The 18,939-nt window shown below is 43.7% G+C and overlaps 1 protein-coding gene and 1 long non-coding RNA gene across 5 annotated transcripts in view; one reads left to right on the top strand and one right to left on the bottom strand.

The window, feature by feature from the left end:
- LOC309541756 overlaps positions 1–18,939 on the bottom strand; it is an 80,063-nt gene that overhangs the window by 19,847 nt on the left and 41,277 nt on the right. The window contains exon 3 of one of the 2 annotated variants that reach the window (XR_014223890.1): positions 3,708–3,803. The exons of the other annotated variant lie outside the window; for it this stretch is intronic. This is a non-coding gene — a long non-coding RNA (uncharacterized lncRNA). Of the gene's footprint in view, positions 1–3,707; positions 3,804–18,939 lie in introns of those variants that run through there. 2 annotated transcript variants of the gene reach the window in all.
- Positions 1–18,939, top strand: part of LAMB4 (laminin subunit beta 4) — a 65,104-nt gene that overhangs the window by 22,478 nt on the left and 23,687 nt on the right. For 2 of the 3 annotated variants that reach the window (XM_082239419.1, XM_082239418.1), the window contains exons 6-20: positions 1,424–1,612; positions 2,207–2,270; positions 3,507–3,721; positions 5,312–5,432; positions 6,333–6,521; positions 7,876–8,055; positions 8,845–8,954; positions 10,447–10,526; positions 10,809–10,959; positions 12,995–13,126; positions 14,561–14,746; positions 15,431–15,552; positions 16,898–17,018; positions 17,415–17,592; positions 18,778–18,921. In XM_082239419.1, the coding sequence (XP_082095545.1) occupies positions 1,424–1,612; positions 2,207–2,270; positions 3,507–3,721; positions 5,312–5,432; positions 6,333–6,521; positions 7,876–8,055; positions 8,845–8,954; positions 10,447–10,526; positions 10,809–10,959; positions 12,995–13,126; positions 14,561–14,746; positions 15,431–15,552; positions 16,898–17,018; positions 17,415–17,592; positions 18,778–18,921 (2,182 nt within the window). Of the gene's footprint in view, positions 1–1,423; positions 1,613–2,206; positions 2,271–3,506; positions 3,722–5,311; positions 5,443–6,332; positions 6,522–7,875; positions 8,056–8,844; positions 8,955–10,446; positions 10,527–10,808; positions 10,960–12,994; positions 13,127–14,560; positions 14,747–15,430; positions 15,553–16,897; positions 17,019–17,414; positions 17,593–18,777; positions 18,922–18,939 lie in introns of those variants that run through there. The other variant, XM_082239420.1, reaches the window with a different exon arrangement.

Here is an 18,939-nt window from a genome sequence, read left to right as displayed (position 1 = left end):
GATTCTTTTCGTCTTGCGAGGCACCACTGTATGGTCATTTTTCAAATGGTCTAGTCCTTCCCTTGCCCACCCCACTAATATTCTTAAGAGGGTCTCTTCTCCAGTCTTTGGAGAGTAGCTGGAAGTGGGGAGGCAGAAAAAGGTCCTTTTTCCTTTCCACTCTGCAGTTTTAATTGGAAATCTAAGGCTCCTTATGGAACATATTATATCTATATTGGACCAATGCCACTGATTACAATGGCATTTCCAGACCTAATTTAAAGTGCCGGTGATGAACTTCAAAGCCCTGAAGAGTTTGGGACCCAGTTATTTAAAGAACTGTTTAAATCAGCCAACCCATGCCTTAAGATCTGCTTCATAGACCTGCCAACAAAGAAAATTAGGCTGGCAGGCACATGGAATAGGGCCTTTTCGCTGGTGAAATCAGAGATGCCCATCCCTCAATCCTTACAAGTATTGTGAAGACACAACTTTTTCTCATGGCATTCAGTGGTGAACTGTAACCTGAGATGTCGAAATAGTGTTGTGATCTTGGTTCATATGTTTAAATTACACTGGACTACCCCCCCGCTCGCTTTGCTGGCTTTTATTGGTATTATGAAATAGATGTTTTAAGTGGCTTTGAATTCTGTTTTTATTGGTTATGTTTTGATGTGTATTTTGTAACACAGTTTTGCGAAGAATGTCTATTGAGAAGCAGGTAATGCTTAAACAAAGAAACAAATGAAAACCTTGATGAGTTCCAACCATGGGCAGTCTATGGCAAGCCAGTCATGTGCATCCACTGATAAGCATATTATTATTATTATTATTATTATTATTATTATTAATTCCATTGTAAATAATAATAATAATAATAATAATAATAATAATAATAATAATGTTATTTATATCCCGCCCTCTTCAGCCGAAGCCGGGCTCAGAGCAGCTAACAACAGTAAAATGCTACAACATTGTAAAATCATTTCATTATAAAATTAATTCAAATCAGATTAATGGCAACCATCGGGCTAGAGTTCTGTGAGGCTTGCCAAAGGAGGGGGTTTTCATCATAGCAGCAATAAATAGGAATTTTATATCTTTTATAAAACACATTATTTAAGAGAGTCACTTTCACTAACATGAAACCATTGTTAACACAACTGGGAATTTAAAATTAACATAACGCTGAGATAATTTGAGTTTGGGCATGGATGGAGCTGAGGAACGAAAATCTATCGCTGGGTAGCTTCGCTATCATTTAGCAAATGCTTGAGAAACATCTGTAGTGTCACGTCAGAATCTGAATCCTGCCCAAGACAAGCTCACGATAAATGAGGACACATCTGGAAGTCCACAGATTCGGGTTTCCCCCTGGTGCCACTGAGGACTGAAGTGGTCATTATAGTGGGAGTGATCTGAATGAAGTTCTCTCTCTTCACAGACATTTCGGCCTGCAGCAATGTTGGTGGAGCGCTCCACAGATTATGGTCAAACCTGGAAAGTGTTTAGATATTTTGCGCAAGACTGTGCTACTTCTTTCCCTAATATTCCTTCGAGGCCAGCCACCACTGTTGGAGATGTTGTTTGCGACTCAAGATATTCGGATATCGAGCCCTCCACTGAAGGGGAGGTATGCCTGTTCTTTGAGTTCATTTCATCGTAAGGATTTAGTCTTAATGTTGATTTCGGCTTCAGTGGTGTAGTCCTTAGCTATGCATTTCTTATGTAAGAACATATTCCAGTTACCGTATTTTTCTGTGTATAAGACAATATTTTTTCCTTAGAAATAATAGGCAAAAATTGCAGGTTGTATTATACATGGATAGCAGAGGGGGGACAGGCGATTGGTGGCAGCAACCAGCAGGAGATTGGGAGCGGCGACTGGGCGTGTGATTGGTTGCTGCTGCAAGGCCTGCTGGCGATTTGCTGTGGCTGTGGCAGTTGGGCGTTGATTTTCGGCAGCTAGTGTGCAGACGACTGGTGGCCACGGCAATGTGTGTGATTTTCACTGGCGGGCATGCTGTAGAGCAATTGGCGGCTCAATAACTCTGGGCAATCTCCCCCCCCCAAAAAAAAAACAACTGAACAACTCTCCCCAATTTTTTTTGTTGCTGTCCCAAAAAATAGGGGTCATCTTATACATGGGGGCATGTTATACACGGAAAAATACGGTAAGTCATTTACTTTTACAATGACAGTATAAATCTTCATTGCATTTCCACAGGTTGTATTTAAAGCTCTGGATCCCAGCTTTGAAATAGAAGATCCCTACGCCCCATACATCCAAGGTAGTTTGGAGTTTCATAATGCCTTTAAAAATTCTTTTGCTTTCATGCAAAATACTAATGCAGAAATACAGTGGTGCCCTGCAAGACGAATGCCTCACAAGACGGAAAACTCGCTAGACGAAAGAGTTTTCCGTTTTGGAGGTGCTTCGCAAAATGAATTTCCTATGGGCTTGCTTCGCAAGACGACAATGTCTTGCGAGTTCCTGCTGGTTTTTTCCCCTCCCCCCCTTTTTTCTAAGCCGCTAAGCCGCTTATCAGCTGATAATAGCGCTAATCAGCTAATCCTTCAATGGGCTTGCTTCGCAAGACGAAAAAACCGCTAGACGAAGAGAATCACAGAACGGATTCTTTTCGTCTTGCGAGGCACCACTGTAGCCAAGATCCAGATATTGATGGTCTCGAACTCTGATCTTCCCTGACAGCTGGCTAGGCTGCCAACAACATCTGGAAGATACTACCTTGGCTACCCCTAAATGTATACTGTCATGGCAGTCTGCTGCCTTCAGCGAAGATTGACATGTTTACATCTATGGTAGAGCTACTATACTTGGGTATTTTAAATGGAAAGGGCCAAAGCTCAGTAGCAAAGGATGCTTTACACTGGGTGTGATGAACCTTTAACCTTCCAGATGTTGCTAAACTACAACTCCCATCATCCCTGGCCATTTGTCATGCTTGCTGTGGCTGATGGGAGTTGTAGTTTAGCAACAAGCGGGCCAAATTTTCCCTACATCTGCTTTACACATAGAAAGTACCAAATTGAATTTTGTGATGGAGCAAGGTAGGGAAGACTGGAGGGCCATGGCCATCTGAACTATTCAATCTTTGACATGGTGGGGACAAATGTCTGACTTGGTATATAAGGCAGCATTGTATGTTCACATTGTTAGCAAATTGCATAAATAAAACACAGTTCAGAGAGAAAAGGAAAACCCCCACTTTATTGCACAAAATTGAACAAAAACGGCATAGAACTTGAGGAGAAAGAAGCAGAGAGGTTTTGCCTTTCTCAGTTCAGACCTTGTACATAGCAGGGAAACATCCAATCAGAACATGCGCTAGCTCAGCAAAGCCCATGCCACTCTGCCTGGTTGCTAAGCAACACCCCCGCCTCCACCCTCTAATAACAGAATTAACCCTTTAGTCATACCCTGAATGATCTCTGCTGTTGTGCTTGAATTGCATCAACTCAATGTTGAGGCCAATTAACCAATTATTTCTTGTCCTTGCTCACAGAGCTCATTACCTTAACAAACCTGAGAATAAACTTTACTAAGCTTCACACGCTTGGAGATACTTTACTCGGACAAAAGCGGCATGATCCTCTGGAAAAATACTACTATGCGCTTTACGAGATGATAGTTCGCGGAAGCTGTTTCTGCAATGGTCACGCCAGCTACTGTGGCCCAGTGCAAAATCTGAGGGGTGATGTTTTTCATGAGCCTGGAATGGTACGTCACAAATCTTCTAATTCTTGACACTTTATTAGAGGCAAAAAGAATCCAGCTTCTGTAAGGTACTGCAGAGATATTCCTAAGAGTAATTAGATCATATTTGGCTAATAGCAGGGAAATGCCACAGCTGTAATTATGCGGATATAATGCAGATAATAGCCAGTGCTGTGTGTAGACTTGAATTGTTTATAGATAAATGCAATAATTCTTAACTTGCCTAGAATAGCTTGTATAAGAAAGAAAGAGCGAGGGAAGTGACCAGTGATTTAAAAATGTAAAAATTATTCCTCTACAAATGCAACCTGCAGCAAAATGTTCCTGCGTGAAGTGCTCCTGTTCATGGTGCCAGCCAGCCATTCACTAATGCCCTCTCCCAACATACTCCATTCCATTAATTAAGTTTTTCTGTTCCCTTCTGTAACACTACCACTAAAAGTAAGGTTGTGTCTGCACTATTCCTTTGAAGCACATTGAAAGCCTATATCTCTACTCCCCCACCCCCTGCCAAATTCTGAACACTATAATTTTACCCCTCACAGAGTTACAGTTCCAGCAACCCATAAAATACTACAGTGCCCAGAATCCTTTGAGGGAGAAAATGTGCTTTGAATATGGTTTAAAAGCATAGCATGTATGAAGCATAAATCAGCATTATGTGGGCCCTGATCATGCTTGGTTTTCATTGGACTGTTTTGGGGTCATCCCCCAACACCACCATTTTGTACTTCTATAAACCTCAGGGGGGTTTCTCCAACCTTGCTGATAATGACCCTTTTTTGTATGTGTTGATGGTCAGGTCAGATCAGAAGAATCTTTCTTTTCATCAGCCACTAGCCATAGCAATAAAGTAAAAAAAAAATAATGTACTGAAGATAGAGGTAGAAACTTAACTATACAAAATACATTTTGGAGGTTTACATCAATAAGGTGAGCAGTTCCCCTTTTAGCTGCCAGAACTGAGAGCTGACTGTGATCCAGCAGAGATCTTGGAATTCCCCAATTATCATGCTGCCTATGTGAGTGTAGATTGGACTGATTACCTTTGGAAAAAGTTGCTTTTATAAAAAAGACGATAAAGATTTGGATTTGTGGACGTCTGAGAGCACTGCTGCTAAATTGCCAAGATCATGTCGCTTGGATAGATGTCTCTTGCTCAGAAGATGTGTTGTGCAACACTGGGACACTTCTGTTGAAGCCTATCTGAAGGACCATATCTTTGAGGAAAAAACTCAACAACTTTGGGGGGGTAAAATAATAAAAAACTCAACTTCAATCCTTAAAAAAGGTCAACAACTTTGGTCGGCCCTCACGGCCCTTCACTTCATCAAATCTGGCCCTCTTTGAAAAAAGTTTGGGCACCACTGAGCTAGTCCAACCCCCTCAATGTAGGCACATGCAGCTGTCCCATTCGGGGATCGAACCCGCAGCCTTGGTGTTCTCAGCACCACTCTCTAACCAACTGAGCTATGCACACCCAGTTAATTTCTGCAGGACATGGACAAGAGACATTTCTGTTGAATCACATCCCAGGAAAGAAAAGCACGGATGATAACTGTGTGTTTTTAATTTGTTGTTGACATGCTGCAGGTCCATGGGAGCTGCCTCTGCCAGCACAACACAGACGGCTTGTCCTGTGAGAGGTGCAAAGATTTCTACAACGATGCTCCCTGGAGGCCAGCAGAAGGATCGCAGGAAAATGCTTGCCAAAGTACCTCAAAGTGATTTACTTCGTTGTTATCAGTCTTGCGAATAGCAATCGGCCATCGCCGTGCGGTGCTTGGAAGTGCTATGCATTGATAGGCTGAACTCTCTGTTGAAAGTGCCTTTCCACTTAAGAGCCATCCACGGTTCCTCATGCAAAGTTATTGAAGCTAGAGTAATAATAATAATAAGGCAGTCAGCAGGCAGATAGGGTCTCAGCCTACGTACCAGATGGAGCTGGTAAACAGCTGCCCTGGACACAGATTTGACCTGCGCCTCCATGGACAGCTGTGAGTCCAAAATGACTCCCAGGCTGCACACCTGGTCCTTCAGGGGCACAGTTACCCCATTCAGGACCAGGGAATCCTCCATACCTGCCCACCTCCTGTCCCCCAAAAACAGTACTTCTGTCTTGTCAGGATTCAACCTCAATCTGTTAGCCGCCATCCATCCTCCAACTGCCTCCAGACACTCACACAGGACCTTCACCGCCTTCACTGGTTCTGATTTAAAAGAAAGGTAGAGCTGGGTATTAACTGCATACTGATGAACACCCAGCCCAAACCCCCTGATGATCTCTCCCAGCGGCTGCATATAGATGTTGAAAAGCATGGGGGAAGAGGACAGAACCCTGAGGCACCCCACAAGTGAGAGTCCAGGGGTCTGAACACTCATCCCCCCCCCACTTTCTGGACACGGCCCAGGAGGAAGGAGCGGAACCACTGTATGACAGTGCCCCCAGCTCCCAGCCCCTCGAGACGGTCCAGAAGGATGTTATGGTCGATGGTAGAATTCAGAGTCTGTTTTTCATATACTTGGATGAACATACCGTTAAGGGATTGGGTTCACGGTGTCCCTATTCCTGTCTACATCATACGTATGCCTCTGTTTTTGTCTTCTGTTTCAGAGTGTGAGTGCAATGGTCATTCTGAAAGCTGCCACTTTGATATGGCCGTGTACCTTTCTAATAACCGCATCAGTGGTGGGGTATGCGAAGATTGTCAGCATAATACCATGGGGCAGCACTGTGATCGCTGCAAGCTTTTCTTTTATCAAGACCCAGAGAGGACAATTTCGGACCCTCGTGCATGTATCCGTAAGTGTGTGACCTTCCCTAGATGATGACCCATAGAGCTGGACCCAGGCCTCAGTTAGTCAAATGCCATTCCTACTGAAAGCAATGATTTACTCATCCCATTGATCTCAACGGGATCTAAATTTAGTTTGCACAGTCTGGATCCAACTCGTGGCATTTGCTTACAAATCAAGTATTTCGTATTGGTGATCCAAGATGCTAAGCAACAGGGGCCCAGACCAGCAAGTTGTACACGAGCTGATTTAGAAAATGTGGGAAATCTGAACTAGATTAGGAATGATCAGGCACATATGCAATGGGAAACACCTCTGCTCTTAAAGACCTTTTAAGATGCAGAGTACCAAAAATTGAATTCTGGGAGGAAGACATAGGACAACATCCCCTCTAGCCATGAGCAGCCAGCGCAAGTGGAAAAATTCTAGAGTGGGGCATGGCTCCATCATAACACAGCTTCTTCTGGTTGCCCCATATTTCTAGTGCCGCTTCTGCAGTGGAGAGCCTTTTCTGCCATTTGTGTTACGAAGAGTTGTGATCTTCCAGGGTTCTTCATTGCACATGGATCCTCCATAAATAGAAAAGGCTCCCCGCTACAGAACACAGGTAAACTGGAAGGAGCTGTGCGATGGGAGAAGTTAAAGATGCATTCTCATCCCATCTCTGTACTTATATTGCTCCTTTGTGGCTGTATTGCCTGAATAGGGCTCCTCTTTCCTTAAGACAACAAGGTAGGCCCTAAACATGGCCCATGTATTTCATTCCACACTCAATCTTTTTTTCTGGCAAATTATCCCTGTTTCATCGTATTCATCCTGTTTGGATTTGGAGGTCTGACTCCACAGGAGTATAAAAATGTGTACAATTTGCACTCCTCGCAATTGTGCTGTTTCGTATTCTCTTACAGTCAAGGAGTCGACTGCTCTGTGATACAGTGGTACCTCAGGTTACATAGGCTTCAGGTTACATACGCTTCAGGTTACAGACTCCGCTAACCCAGAAATAGTGCTTCAGGTTAAGAACTTTGCTTCAGGATAAGAACAGAAATCGGGCTCCGGCGGCGCAGCTGCAGCAGGAGGCCCCATTAGCTAAAGTGGTGCTTCAGGTTAAGAACAGTTTCAGGTTAAGTACGGACCTCCAGAACGAATTAAGTACTTAACCTGAGGTACCACTGTATTAGTTTCAGACCCTTTCCCTAGGCAAACGTATATTAAATTTGAGCTTTTCACTAAAAGGGTATAGGGGTGAGCTTAGCCGTATCAAGGCTAACTATTACAATGACTCGTGAACATTTCCGGCCTGTGAATGCTTCCATTTAACTGCTTTCCACTTACATCTGTGACTGCCTATCTGTCCATAGCTTGTGAATGTGACCCTGAAGGTACATTGTACAATGGGCTGTGTGAGGATCGTACAGACCCATTTCTTGGAACCACTGCTGGCCAATGCCACTGCAAGGAAAACGTCGAAGGAGTTCATTGCGACAAGTGCAAGCCAAACTACTATGGGCTGAGTGGAAGTGATCCTCTGGGCTGTCAGCGTATGTTTTTCTTTCTTTCTTTCTCTTCCTCCTCCCCATTAAAGGCTTTGATTATCAGAACACACCTGCCTTAAAACTGTGGCTCAGTCTGTACGTCACATGAAGCCGTAGTTTGAAACAAATCTTGGTTCAAGGTGCTGGCAAATGCAAGCATGCTGGTGAACGCTGCTCTAAAGTTCGCGTGGTACTCCTTCCCTGCTCCTGCAGGAGAAACACAAACTGCAAGCCCAGGTCAAGGCAATGTGAGAAGCCAGACTCTTGCTTGCTTCATTGTGGTGTAGCAGGAGCACCACATGAACACACTAGCATGCAGCTCGTTCGCATTAAACTATGGCTTGCTGCAAACTATGGTTTAACCAGACCATAATCATTTCATTCGTTCAGTACTGCAACCAAGGGATTGTAGAACTTTCCCCCCCCCCTTAAAGCAAACGCTGTATTATAAAACTCAGAGGAAATGAAGGGGGGAAAGGATCTTTTACATCCCCTAGCTGGGCATTTTACCCTAGCTGCCAATTGCAAAAGTGTCAGAAATATATAACAAATGGAAGTCCGTTGTATTCCATGGCTTTTTCAAAACTACATATTGTTATGCACACCCGTTTCTTGAGTGGTAAGAGAGGTCAGGTGTTGTGCCAGCACATCCCTTGGGATTTGTGTCCCTGGAATAAAGGTTGCTGGAGGCAGATGGTGTTTTCCGCCTTAGAAGGTTTATTTCTACTGAGGGCTCCTCCCCGCTGCCTGTGAAGGGAGCCTCACGGAGATGGTGATTCTTTTGTGTCCTTTCAGCCTGCAGCTGCAACCCTTCAGGAAGCTTGTCTTTCTCTGCTTGCGACCCAGTGACTGGAGAGTGTCTGTGCCAGCGGTTTGCCACTGGGCAACATTGCGAGGAATGCCCTGTAGGTACCTGCGATAGGTTCGGAGACAGTTACTGCAGTATTCTGCGTTGACAAAAGTTCCCGTGGGCTTGTCTTTTACCTTTTGAAAAATCTCTTCCGCTGTGGAAGTGATGAAGCAAAGGTCAAAGTGGCAATCCGTGGTACTCAGCTGAGAATTCTTTGTCTTTTACAAATTGCTAAGGAAACAGGGATCAGAGTTAGTGTACTGCCATAGGGAGAACCCAAGAAACATGGCTTGCTGCTAGGTTACAGGCCCAGGTAAAGCCCATATGGGTTTTGGACGTGCCACTTTTGGAGAGGGTGGGAGTCCGTTCTAGGACTGAAAACAGGGAAATTCAACCCAACTCTTTACTTAGCCTGTTTCCATTTTTGAAGCAAGTGCCGCCCACCTGCACCCCTTTCCATGTTAATCTGTTCATACGCTCAATGTTCTTTAGCAGGTGTAGGGGACCTACCATATTTTTCGCTCCCTAAGACGCACCTGACCATAAGACACCCCTAGTTTTTAGAGGAAAACAAGAAAAAAAAATATTCTGAATGAAACAGTGGGTGCGTGATTTTTGTGGTTCATGCTGTGGCCATAGACATGTGATTTGATGGTGAGTTTGGGGTAGCCCAATGCAAAAATCCTGAGAATCCATGTGGATCCGTGCTTTGTAACCATGTTTTTGCACCATTGCGGCCCCAGGCAACAGTGGGTGCGTGATTCTTTTGGTGCAGGTTGTAGCCATGGACATGCTATGTGATCTGATGGTGAACTTGGGGTGACCCAATGCAAAAATCCTGAGGATCCACGTGGATCCGTGCTTTGTAACCACGTTTTTGCACCACCGCGGCACCAGGCAACAATGGGTGCGTGATTTTTTTGGTGCAGGCTGTAGCCATGGACACTCGTGTAAGCGGCTCCTCTTCTCTCCTGCTTTGTCCTTTAAAGCAAGCAGGCTCTCCTTATCTCCCGCCTCCCCGGCTCAGCGAGCTGAAAAGCTTTGCTGCTATTCAGCCAGCTGAGTGGGGAACGAAGGAGGGAAAGAGAGCATGCTCACTTTAAAGCAGCCAACCAGACAGGAGCCGCTTACACTCGTGTAAGCGGCTCCTCTCCTCTCCTGCTTGGCTGCTTGAAAGCGAGCGACGGAGGAGGGAAGGAAGGGGAACCATGGATTCTCCTCGCAACTGCAGCAGATCCCCCCCACTATCCGTAGGCATTCGCTCCATAAGACGCACAGACATTTCCCCTTACTTTTTAGGAGAAAAAAGTGCATCCTATGGAACGAAAAATACGGTATGACTCTCCAGATATTGCTGGACTTCATTTTCCATCTTTCAGCCCTATTGGCCATATTGCCTGGAGCTTATGGAACTTGGAGCCTGATGAGATCTGAAGTGCACATGTTCTCCATTCCCGGAGAATGGAATGGAATCAAAAGGTTCAGTAAGTAAAACGGTTTTTAATATTAAATGGGGTTAACTGGTTTCCATTTTTATTTTACTGCAGCAAGGATACTGGGGCCTTGGGAGCAATCTACACGGATGTTCTCCCTGTGGCTGTGACATTGGCGGTTCCCACAATAACTTGTAAGTCTGTGAATTCCCATTTCAAATGCTTCATTTAGCATCTAAGAAATGTTGCGCCACAAACTCCCACTGAAAGTGGTGCAGATTTTTGCCCTTCTTTCCTTTGCCATTAGAGTCATTGGAAATGGAGTGGATTTATGGATTGGATTCAAGCATCAGTGCAACAGGCTACTAGCTGTATTGGGGAGACTCTACAAACAAAGAAAGAATGTATTGTGATGTATAGCATCTGTCCATGGTTGTGCAGTTTTTGTACTGTTTCGTTTTCCTCTTTTCTGCTAGGTGCGCACCTACTAATGGTCAGTGTGAGTGCCTTCCCAACATCGTGGGCCGTCAGTGTTCTGAGCCAGCCCCAGGCTACTTCTTCTTACCTTTGGACTATTATATATATGAAGCCGAAGACTCGATGCCACTCCCAGGATCTTCACCTTTGGTATTTTATTTGGCATTACTTCCCATATTCATATTCATAGAGGATGTGGGTGGCGCTGTGGTCTAAACTACTGTTGGGCTTGCTGATCAGAAGGTCGGCAGTTTGAATGCCTGCGACGGAGTGAGCTCCCATTGCTTGGTCCCTGTTCCTGCCGACCTAGCATTTCGAAAGCACACCAGTGCAAGTAGATAAATAGGTACTGCTCTGGTGGGAAGGTAAACGGCGTTTCCGTGTGCTGCTCTGGTTTTGGTGTTCCGTTGTGCCAGAAGCGACTTAGTAATGCTAGCCACATGACCCGGAAAAACTGTCTGTAGACAAGCGCCAGCTCCCTCAGCCTGTAAAGCAAGATGAGTGCCGCAACCCCAGAGTTGTCCACGACTTGACTTAACTGTCAGGGGTCCTTTACCTTTCCCTTTCCCATATTCAAAGTGCAGTTGTGGTAATACAGATCAAAACTAAAGAGGGGAGTCAGAGCAGAAGCAGAAGTGAGAGGGGAAGAATGAAAGACGTCGATCAAATGGCAGTATATTTTAATTTATGTTATTTACAATATTTATAGACAATGTTACCACTAAAATCTCCCCGTGTATGGGATGTAGTAAGATGTACTTTTAAGCACGGTTGTGTTTCTGTTAGTTAGTTAGTTAGTTAGTTAGTTAGTTAGTTAGTTAGTTAGTTAGTTAATTGGTTAGTTAGTTAGACTCTTTATCTTGTCCCGGGCAACCCAAAGTGACTTACAACCAACCAAACAGACAGACAGAAAACCTCACACAAGATACATTAAAACCAAGGTGAAAGGAAGTACATTAGAAACATCCCACACACTTCTAAATGGTCATAGATAGGTAAAGGCCAAAGACCTGGTTACAGAGGAGAGTTTTTGCCTGATGCCTAAATATAAATGATATTGCCGCCATGCAAGCCTCCTTGAGGAAAGTGTTCTACAAATGGGGAGCCACTGAAGAAAAGGCCCTGTTCTCATGTTGCCACCCTCCAGACCTTTTGAGGGGGCACATGAATAAGGGCCTGAGAGAATGATCACAGGGTCAATTCACATGGAGGTCCTTGGGGTACTGCAGTCCTGACCATTTAAGGCTTTATGGGTCAATACCAGCTCTCTGAATTGGGCATAAAAACTAACTGGCAGCCAGTGTGGTTGGGCCAGGATTGGTGTTATATGCTCAAATTGTCTTGCCCTGGTGAGCAACCTGCATGCTGGAATCTGGCAGTGGACAGAAGGTAGATCTGGATCTACTGGTAAATCTCTGGGTGATTGGCAAAAAAGGGTCAAGTATTACTACAGTGGTGCCCCGCAAGACGAATGCCTCGCAAGACGGAAAACTCACTAGACGAAAGAGTTTTCCGTTTTGGAGGTGCTTCACAAAACGAATTTCCTATGGGCTTGCTTCGCAAGACGACAATGTCTTGCGGGTTCCTGCTGGTTTTTTCCCCTTCCCCCCCCTTTTCTAAGCCGCTAAGCCGCTTATCAGCTGATCCGATCAGCAGATAAGCCGCTAAAAGCCGCTAATAGCGCTAAGCCGCTAATCCGTCAATGGGCTTGCTTCGCAAGATGAAAAAACCGCTAGACAAAGAGAATCACAGAACGGATTCTTTTTGTCTTGCGAGGCACCACTGTATTTTCTTTTACTCCCAACTGTTTAACAATAGAAACAGCACAATTATCCACCCAGCACCACTGCCCTAAAGTCATAAAACTTCATAGCTAATCAATAGTTGTGTCCACTTCTTGTTAATTTTCTCTTTTTATTCCCTTCCTTAATTAACATGATTACGGTTTAAAAATTAGAAGTTTGGTTTTCTTGGATTTAGATCCCCACCCCAAGTTAAGCAGAGTTCTCTTTGTGTGTAGAATAGTAGTACAAAGTTCCTTGACATGGAGAATAATATATGGTTTAGACTATTAATTATGCAGATTCATTACTTTCCTAGTTGTCCATTGTTTGATTGTGTTTGTGTGTCAACTAAAAAACCAAAGAAAACCAGCATTTTGACACTTAAAACACCTGTTTATAAGGTTCAGCCCACAGCTTTACCATGGTGTGATGTCTATTTTCGGCAACAAGGTTATGATTTCAAAATTGAAAATGGAAAGATCGTATTGAACAGAAACAAGAAACGAGGCATAAGAAAAGCAGCCGTTGGACAGGTAACACGAATGTCCCATTAATTGATTTGTAAGGGATTTCAAGAAAGGGAAAAGTGTCTTAAAAGTGTGGGGTAGGATCCTTGGAGAACTGTAATATATGTGCCTTATTTGAGTCACTTCACATTATCTGTAGCTTATGGCTTGTGCAAAACAATGAGTAACCTCTTAGGTTATTGGTGAGAGGATCTGAGAATTTACTGACGCTTGGTTTGTATGTATAAAGTTCCGCATTCAATCCCTGGATCTCTGGTAGGAGGACTAGGAGTCTGTAGATCTTTCAGTATTGTGAGTCAAGATTGACATTTTTTGGTTAGATGGACCATTGGTCTGATTTGTGTACATAATTTTCTCATATTTTGCAGTCTTCATGAATAGGACATTCCTCTAATCCATCCCAATCCTATGCAATTATTCCCCCTCCCCACCAAGAAAGGCTTCAGAATGCTGTTAACATTTCCAAAAGATTTAAGATATCTCAAAGAAATGTAATTAATCTGGTCATAATGCACTGACATGTTGGCCTGAAATACTAAGATATCAAGGGTGTAAAGTAAAATTTAAAAAACTATTTATGTTCTGCATAGTTCACACATATTCCAGATTATGTGTTAGTCTGCTGAGATATAAGGAATATTGCTGATAACCTGGATGGAGATAGTAGCCAGGTTTCTGCAACACTCAATGAGTACAGTCGTAGCTTGTATCCCAAACACCTTGGTACTCGGACGTTTTGGCTCCCGAATGCCGCAAACCCGGAAGTGAGTGTTCCAGTTTGCAAACATCCTTTGGAACCCGAACATCCGCCAGGGCTGCTGCGGCTTCCAATTGGCTGCAAGAGCTTCCTGCAGCCAATCAGAAGTCGTGCCTTGGTTTCCGAACATTTTGAAAGTCGAATGGACTTCCAGAACGGATTCCATTCGACTTCCAAGGTATGAGTATATTTGTGAATGTTATATAGCACTAACTTAACTGTTAGATGCTGGGGTTTTTTTAAAATGAGTGGTATTTATTTGTGGCTGGATCTTCTAGAACGTTATATTTAATAATGCTTAAAACGTTTAATGCAGTTTCCCATTGGTGGTGGCTCACTGCTCTGCAGTGCTCTCTGGTGTCACATTTTAATAACACATTTTTAATGTTATAAACTAAGAGTGTAGATCCGCCCTGATTGTAAGTAAGAAAGCCCTAGTGGCCTAACTTCAATTATTCATACTACTGTTGAACTTGAAGCTGGCCTAACTCATCTTCCCTTTTCACAAAGGACTTATGGGACTGGCAGGGACCTTCTACTCAAGCGTAGGCTTTGAAGAGGGGAAATTCAAGAGTTCATGGCTACCCTGGCTAAGGGTGTGTGTTGCTCTACACCTAGCAAGACAGGATTCATTTTGTTTCCTGAATAAATGTGATATTTAAAACGCAAATCTATCCTTTCAGGATTCAATTCTGTTTGGCAGGAACCCTGCTCTGGATGTTGTTATTAGAGAGTCTGTTCCTGGGAAACCTGTGACATGGTCAGGGCCAGGTTTTGCACGAGTTCGGAATGGAGCGGGGTTAAGATTTACAGTCAACAACATCCCTTTCCTGATGGATTTTAATATCATCATTCGCTATGAGCCAGAGGTAATTCTTACACTTTTTCCACGGCAGTTTCAACTCGTATTCAAATCCTCAAAAAAAGAGCAAAGACTTCAAAGTAAAGCAAAATATGGACCATACGTAATAAAATTGTGTATGTGGAATATATTGAACAAAACCCCACAAAATTTATCCTGATCTTCAAATTTATCTTTGTCGTGTTAATAGTCACCACTACATGACTTTCCCTCATTAGTTTTGTGGTGCGAACATTTCTCAACATATGAAAATTGTAGAACTGTAGATGCAGACACTGCATAATGCCCAAATCTTAGGATCTGCGTTTGTATGGATGCCATATATGTGTACTGCAGAAGGGGATTGTCACAGACTATTTATAAGTGTAAATTTCTGGTGGAACAAGAGCATTTATGCAACTCTTGTTGGATTTCCTTGTTCCCTGGTCAATTAAACTTTCGGGAAGCTTTTAATGTTTGATGTATTATAGTATTTTAATACTCTTTTGGAAGCCGCCCAGAGTGGCTGGGGAAGCCCAGCCAGATGGGCGGGGTATAAATAATAAATTATTATTATTATTATTATTATTATTATTATTATTATTATTATTATATTAAACTCACGATGTTCTTGTTTATAGGCACGGAAAGAATCAAGCATGTTTCAACTTTGTATGAAAACCAACTTATTTTTTTCTTCCCAAACACATAGACTTTAGAAGACTGGATAGCAAGCATTGCTGTAAAGACTTCAGGTTCTAGAGGAAGCGAACACTGCGGGAACACAGCGGCCCTGCAAGAACCACACTCACTTGCTCTGCCATATACATCAAGGTTTGTATATCGCGTGGACAGGTGGAGTCCCCCCGACCCCAGACAACCCCTGAGCGGAATAATGACTCAAGACAACGTGGTATGGGATTAAAATTGGCCACAACTTTATTAAGTTTCAGATGTAGGGAGACCTTGGCTCAGGCATTGGGCGTTTATCCTTTCCAGTCCCCAGCCGGGGATCTGGGAGACATCAGGGTTATCCAAAATGTGTGGGGATTGGGCTAGCTCTGGAGAACGTCTGTTCAAGCAGAGAGCCCGTCCCCCGTTTCACCGCCGTCACAGGGGAGAGCAATGACTACCTATTGGTGTATGGCCAATGCCTCCCCTCAAACAACCCCTTTAACGAGGAACCCTGGGATCACTGCCGCAAGGGGGGCGTGGGTCACCGCTTCATGCCCCCCCCCCATTTAGGAAGATAGACTAAAGGATTCCGCCCAAGGCCTGAAACCACCACCCGAGACCGCAAAATCGTGGTCTCGCCACCAAGACTACCTACACCTGAAAAGGCCCTTTGCCATCCAACATCCATTCCAAAAGGCCATGCCTAATGTTACCTTGCCAACAAAGGTCCGTATAGTTAAAGCTATGGTTTTCCCAGTAGTGATGTATGGAAGTGAGAGCTAGACCATAAAGAAGGCTGATCACCGAAGAATTGATGCTTTTGAATTATGTTGCTGGAGGAGACTTGAGAGTCCCATGGACTGCAAGAAGATCAAACCTATCCATTCTGAAGGAAATCAGCCCTGAGTGCTCACAGGAATGACAGATCCTGAAGCTGAGACTCCAATACTTTGGCCACCTCATGAGAAGAGAAGACTCCCTGGAAAAGACCCTGATGTTGGGAAAGATGGAGGGCACAAGGAGAGGGGGATGACAGAGGACGAGATGGTTGGATAGTGTTCTCGAGGCTACCAGCATGAGTCTGACCAAACTGCGGGAGGCAGTGGAAGACAGAAGTGCCTGGCATGCTCTGGTCCATGGGGTCACGAAGAGTCGGACACGACTAAAGGACTAAACAACAACAAATGTCGAGTTCCTTCCTGTAGATTTGGATGCTGGGATGCTTCAAGATCCAGGGGGGCTACGCGCGACCATGCAAAAGGCACCCCCCATTTGATGTGGGGAGCGGTCATTACCTGTTTGTTTCTTCAAAGAAGATATATTGGGGGAGAAACCCAAGGAGAGGCCATCCTTTCCCCTTAAGTCTTCCAACACTTGGTCATTTCTGTTCTGTTACTGTTCTGTTACTCATGCACACGAATAGCTCCACCAAATGAGCATCATAAAACCTTGGGGGAAAGAATGACAGAATTCTTTAATTTGTTTTGACTTTTCAATTAAACAGAATGGAGCTGCTACCTACTGCTGTATGCTTTGAACCAGGAACAGAATATTTTGTAGATGTCTATTTTTCCAAGTCTTCTGCCTCTGATCCAGGGACCCGGTCATCCATATTGGTTGATTCAGTAAGTATCTGTGCTGCGTAGCAACTTTTATTTTGTGTTTGATCACATTTTCTTGGGACGTTGGTTGGTTCATCCATCTGTCTGCCCGTTCCCTTATTTATATCCTACCTGTCAGGTGGCCAGCAACCGCCATTGCAGACATTAATCAATAAAACGGATAGGGCATCGGTGATTTTGTAGGCTGTGTGCCTTTAAGAAAGCAGGGAGTGTAAGTGACTAAAGGAAGACTGGAAAAGGAAGGAGGAAGCAATTCAAGGTTGCTTAGGCCAATAATAACAACTCCAGTGTAAAAATATATTATTAATCCAATTCAGCTGTTAAAAGGGATCCCCCTGCCCTGAACTATACTTCTCTATGCAGTTGTTTAAAACTTCTTTGCTTTTGTCAATTTTGAAGCTTGGACTTATTCCTAGAATCAGTTCAGTGGAAAACTTTTGCGACAAATCTGATTTAGAAGAGTACCAGCAGTATCACTGCATTGAAATAGCGTCAGAAATTGGACCGCATATCCTACCAGAAGCATGTGAAAAACTAATAGCAAGTCTGTCTGCCCGTATTCACAATGGAGCGGTTTGTAAGTATCTATACCACTGGCTGCTTTTTCATGCTGCCAATGTTTTCCAAGGAGAAGCAAAAGTGAAAGTAACTTTTGTTGTTCTGACTTTTTAAAATAAACTTAAAAATTTAAGAGGCACTAAAACTGTTTTCCATGCTGTTGAAAGATGTTTGCAAATGGTACAAAATTTCAACAGCCTGTTTCTTGCTGGGTAGGTAGTATATAGCAGAGTTCTGTAATGAACTGGCTTTTGCTTTGACCATTCGCTGTTTCCTTTCACAAAGCATGAGATTTGCAGTACAAAACAGTACAACACGATTGCAAAGGTTTGGCACCAGTTTGGAGGGAATCAGACAATCTTGGGTTTTGGAGGGATCCCTGTGGCCTGTGGTCGCTTAGGGGTTTACTTTTGGGGGTTTGTGCATGGTTTGTGATACAAAACGATTGCAAAACTTTGCCCCCAGTTTGGAGTGAATCAGACAATGTTTGGTTTGGGGGTGGGAGACCTGTGGCCGCTAGTTTGAGTATCAATCTCTCGGTTTGGTGGGAAATACACAATGTGGGGTTTGCAGTACAAAACTATTGCAAAAGTTTGGCGTGAATCGGACAATGTTGGGAGTTAGGGGTTAACCTCGGTTTGAATTGTCCATTACTCAGTTTGGAGGGGACAGTGCAAAATGAGTACAAAACTTTGGCACCAGTTTGGAGGGGATCCCAAATTTCAGGGTTCATAGTAAATAAAGCTGAAGTGAGAGGTGGAGGCAGTGTCACAGGCTGGTCTTCAAGGCAAGAGAGGCATCTTCCATCCCTGCCATCCATTAAGGTCACCAGGGGAAGCAGTGCTAAAGATGCCAACACCTTGCACAGTGAGATCAACATGGAAAAGAAGCAAGATCTTTACAGTAGCAGCTTCTGCCTTTGCTTCCCAATCTGATAAAGCTCAGCATTGGCTATCCCTACTTGTTAATCGAAGCAAGCCAAAAAGAAACCACTCCATAGCATGTTTTTTAAAATACATTTTCACCTTATCTTGGCTGGCTTTCCTCCTATTTGTTTTTTTAAAATATTCAGGTTTTGTTGTCGGTATTTTACCTTTTGATTTACTACCCTGAAGAAGAGGGGAATGCAAATAATTTAAATTAATAAATGCAGAGTTTGGTTGCAATCATCTGTTTGTATGAGAAAGCATGTTTCTGTTAAAAGCCTGCAGGTGCCATCCACAAGGGTCAATAAACTCTAACTGCGAGAAACTTGGAGGTCAATGTCAATGCAAACCAAATGTCATGGGGCGCTGTTGTGATAAATGCTCAGCTGGAAGCCATAGTTTTGGGTCTCAAGGTTGTCTTTGTAAGTACCGATTGCCAC

This window comes from Podarcis vaucheri (genome assembly GCF_965113315.1).
Source record: "Podarcis vaucheri genome assembly, chromosome: 10".
NCBI classification, from domain to species: domain Eukaryota; kingdom Metazoa; phylum Chordata; class Lepidosauria; order Squamata; family Lacertidae; genus Podarcis; species Podarcis vaucheri.
Note: the sequence above shows the minus strand (reverse complement) of the source record. Positions and strands in the feature narration are given on the sequence as shown.